The sequence below is a fragment of the Chanos chanos genome, chromosome 1 (genome assembly GCF_902362185.1).
Source record: "Chanos chanos chromosome 1, fChaCha1.1, whole genome shotgun sequence".
In the NCBI taxonomy this organism is placed as follows: domain Eukaryota; kingdom Metazoa; phylum Chordata; class Actinopteri; order Gonorynchiformes; family Chanidae; genus Chanos; species Chanos chanos.
Window position 1 is genome coordinate 15,838,030 of NC_044495.1, and position 4,634 is coordinate 15,842,663.

At 39.6% G+C, this 4,634-nt stretch overlaps 1 protein-coding gene across 1 annotated transcript; it reads right to left on the bottom strand.

Annotated features, from left to right (window-relative positions):
• Nucleotides 1-568, bottom strand: ninj2 (ninjurin 2). Its single transcript, XM_030788128.1, has 2 exons — nt 376-568; nt 1-149 (listed from the first exon to the last, which is right to left on the bottom strand). The coding sequence occupies exons 1-2, from the start codon at nt 527-529 to the stop codon at nt 1-3; spliced, it is 303 nt and encodes a 100-aa protein (XP_030643988.1). The 5' UTR covers nt 530-568.
• Nucleotides 569-4,634: the final 4,066 nt, after the last annotated feature.

The following is a 4,634-nucleotide window of genomic DNA, read 5'->3' on the forward strand; positions in this document are numbered from 1 at the left end:
TCACTGTTTAAGGTGGAGGCCTGTTTTCTGCACGCCAAATGCAGTGATGAAAATATTAATGACGACAGTGATGAACACCAGCACAGTCGCCACATTGTTCATTTTCTCCAGTTTCATCCTGTTAACCGCATAATTTAGTTCTTTATGGGCTGGGATAAGGGCAGGAAAGAGAGAAATAGAGAGTTATCAAGATGTTTGTTAAGAACATGTTCGATATTTTTAACATTTTAAAAATTTTGTATCTGCTGTTTATAACATCTTACTTATTTGTTAGTCAACATTGCAAACAGGATAAAACGTGTTGTTCGACCTAAGTTGTTTTCAGATTACAACTTTTGAAAATAAGACTCTGTGGAAATGCTAATCTGAACTCACCCATGAGGATAAAGAGGACCCCCACCAGCACTTGGAAGAGGAGGGAAAGAGCAATGAAGACAATGAGAGGGATGTAATATTTAAAGGCAGGACCGTGCTCCAGCACAGCCTTCAGCTGAGAAGCATTGGTCATCAACAGAGCCACGTCCAACATACCCTCCGTAACACTCTTCTTAGTGGCATAGTATTTACTTATGTTGCCAGACTCTGCAGACTGGAAAGAGAGAGAGAGAGAGAGCGAGAGAGAGTGTCAAGTATACAATACTTTGTAAACAGTTCTGAGCTCAAAGGTAAAATGTTTGCATCTTTTACCAAAAAAGTAGCGGATTTGTCTTTTAGATCTGAAGCCTGAAAGCTCAATCAGTTTTTGTTTGTTTACAGCCTGTGTGAAAGTTGGCCTGCTTCACCTTCATTACTACAATCAAACTGCACAACCATAGAAGAATGCCTAATGTTGAAATAACCGTATCCAGAATAGAGTGGGTATAAACTGAGTGAACATTTGGCCCAAGAGGAGCCTTGTCTATCTCATGTTTGCATGCACTCAGCAGTGTCAGTGTTCACAGGAGACCAGCGGTGCAAAAGGCCACAAACTGCACGCATCTGTAAACTCGTGTGTGAGAATTAGGAGAGAGAGTAGGTAAAAGATGCTGTCTTCTTCTCATCATTCTTATACTGTGATTATTTTAAGTAGTTATTTGATTAGAGTTAAACTGAATTTTAAAATTTTCATGTATTTCAGATGATGATCTGTCTCTGTTATATTAAGTAAATTTTCTGATTTAAACAGCACTCACTGTATCTGTTCAATGTTTCTGACAGCAGATGGCACCATCCCACTGGTACCAAGATCAGTAGACATTTTGTGTTTGCCAGTCTCATCCACCACCAGCAGAGGCCAGCAAAAGGCAGAAGACAGAGGACAGATAATAAGGAAGACACCAAATCTGGTCTTGTTCCGCAACTTGTTCGACTACAAGCAGTGTTCTTTTGCTATTGGTTTGTTGATCAGCTGAAGATCAGTTAAGATGAAAATTGCTGACTCTCAGGGGGATTTCCTGTTTTAATTGTATCATTATGAGCATAATAACAAGAAAAAACGTTGAACAAAAACCTCTGCAATGTGTGGTCAAACTGACAGATGCAGTAGAAGACAGTATATGGGCACTGCTGCATTCTAAGTGAACCGTAAAGGCTTAACTAATGTACTAACAACCATCTTATAACAGATGAATAGGACATCTCAGAAAATGCTTTAAAAACGTTTATTTAGAACACGTTAGTGTAAATTTTTAACAGTGCGTTATGCATTTTTTAAACATAGTTTGTTGCATTGGGGGTTTTCCCAGGATATTTTCATTGTTAGTTCCATGTATAACTATAGGAGCGCACTAGGCACTGCAGTCAGACTGAAAAAATGGATTACGGACATGAAAGAATGTTAGCTTAACACGTTTCTTTGGTTTTATCTTATTGTTTCATGAATATCAATAATTTTGCTCTTTAAATAATAAATAACGTATAGAGCTGATCTATGTCTTTCTGACTGATGTGTTTGCACTAATTTTGCTGTTACTGTTCTTGGAAAAAATTATATTTAATAATATGAAGTAAAACTACATTAAATATCAAAAACCTACATAAAGTTTAATAAAGGTTTAAAAAGACCACAATGTAATATGTCACACTTTCTTCTATCTCTGTAATCAAGACATACAGATGTGTGAAGATTCTGTTAAAGATGATGTTCATACAAGAAAAAGTCTGTCAGAACACTGACATAATGTCTGATTTACCTCAGAACTGTCCAGTACAGAACAATGATCCTACACTGGAATTTTTCTGTTCTCACAGGACAACACTGGCACTCTCATTTACAACAGAACAAAGTGTTCTGGCACACTGTCTGAAACTGGTCCTATCAACATACAGTAACACCTCCCACATATGCACACATACTGTATGTGTACACTGTATGAATGTGTGTATGTCTGTGCTATGCAAAGATCATGTTTTGGAGAAACTCAAAAGCCATGAAAGGCTTCCAGGAATCCTGCTTCGGTGAACCAAAAGCCAGTGAACTAAAACCTAGATGTACTGCCTCACTACATTTTTTTCTGAACGATTAAGAGCATTTTACTCTCTCTCTCTCTCTCTCTCTCTCTCTCTCTCTCTCTCTCTCTCTCTCTCTCTCTCTCTCTGCCCACCCCACCTCCCGCCCTTTCTCCCTCTCCCCACCCTCTCTCTCTCCCCCACCCCCCCTCTCTGTCTCTCTGTCTCTCTGTCTCTTTGTCTCTCTCTCTCTCTCTCGCTCTCTCTCTCTCTCTCTCTCTCTCTCTCTCTATCTATCTATCTCACTCTCTGTCTGTCTCTCTTTCCTCTTTTTTTTTGTAAAAATAAACATCATGGGAGAGGTCAGGAATATTTTACAAAAGAGGCCCACAGGAAGTTTACCTCCCCACCCGCTCATTGGCTAATCCTCTGGCCAATGGCAAATATGATCAGGCAAGGAGGGTACACTCAAACTGGACACATTTTCACTCTTTTTTCTCTTCTTTTCTCCCTCCCCCTTACACCATAGCTCTGTACACGTGCTCAGCTGGAAAAGACTCCATGTAAACAGACAGCCCCTTTAAGTGTGACCTGAGACCACCTAAACTGAGAGAGATCTTTATGGAGAGAGGGAAGGGATGGGGATGCAAAACAGAGTTTACAGCCTTAAATGTTTTGCTGTTCACTATGTTACAGTTAGGCTAAGAAGTAGCATTTCCTCTGTCTTTAAAAGAACTGAAAAAAGAGGAAATGGAAAACAGAGGCAACGCAAGAGAAGCAGCTAACATGATCACGCAGGGACAATATTCATGTTATCTAAGAGGTATTTCTAGTGGTGTTGCAAATCCTTTTTGAAATGGTAAACTTGTAATACGCAGGCTTTATCTTGTCTGTCTGGCCTGAGGGAGGAAGGAACAAAAGGAGATGAAAGAAAAATGTGGCAATTAGGCACCTTCTAAAAGTTGTTATCACACTCATGCCATTTCTTCACTAACCCCTGATTAAAAGTTTTAAAAAAGTGCTAATTTTCACACACTTAACAGATACAGTAACTTCGACAAGCCTCTGCCACGTGTGTCTTCAGAACTACATACTTCTTGTGCAGAAAAAATACTTTCTATGTAAAAACAAGAGAATAGTGACCTATTCCCAAAGATTATTTCTCTCTCCCTAACTTCAACAGGCATGCAAAGCAGCACACCATCCAGCTAAAAGACCAGCTGTGAACAAGGTCACACTGTGATGGACACAGGTATACACACATAACAAGGGTCAAAAAGGTATAAGACTACCAAAGCAAAGTGCATTTGACATCCTAGCTACACTTCAGCTTGTGTAATATTTTAACACACCATAACGCAAGATTTGGGTATTTAAGGCAAAAAGTTTTTCGTATCTAAATTTCTGATTTATTTATGTGAAAACAGAAGGTCAGTAGGTTCAAGTCTACATTACAGTTCTAATTTGCTGATCCTGGTTTGGAAGATGACAGACCTCTCACACACTCAGTATTTTTTGAATACCAGTAACAAAATGACTGGTTGGAACAAACACGTTTTACAATTCAGGCATAGATAACTGTGGTTTGTTTAAAGCCGTAAATCCTGGCGTCAATGAGTAACTATAAAATGTTGCGTAGATACAGAGTAGTATTTGCAACAGCTTAGGTTTGGTGACTCTTCTCAGCCTCTATCCACCCACACACACACACACACACACACACACACACACTCTCTCTCTCTCTCTCTCTCTCTCTTATTGAAGGCTTATCCTTATCCTACACCATGTAGACTCCTCCCTGTTTGTATCCTCTCACAGTGCCCTCTCTCCTTTAATTTCTCTCATAGCTGTATTTATCTCAATTGGTCTGTTGATGGCAGCGCACTGTTGCTAGAGATTTGGAATGTGTTTATAGAAACGATGCTCTATATATAGCGTACCTCTGGATTAATAGCCAAACCAAACATTATATCTGCCACAGTGGTATAGCGAGGACACTCACTCTTTTTGTGTATGTATATGTCTGAAGGAACTGAACAAACTCACATCTCACACTTTACACTCATCACTGCTTCCTTAACTACTGCTTTTACTGGAGTTTTCACTGACACCCAAAAATCACACACGTACGCGCACACACACACACACACACACACACACACACACACACACACAGCTGAAATGAGATGAGCACTTTGTGAATGACG

Coding starts and splice junctions, on each gene's coding strand:
- ninj2 (XM_030788128.1), bottom strand. CDS start 529: ATGTTGGACGTGGCTCTGTTGATGACCAATGCTTCTCAGCTGAAGGCT. Junction 150..375: donor GGTCCTCTTTATCCTCATGG/GTGAGTTCAGAT, acceptor CCCTTATCCCAG/CCCATAAAGAACTAAATTAT.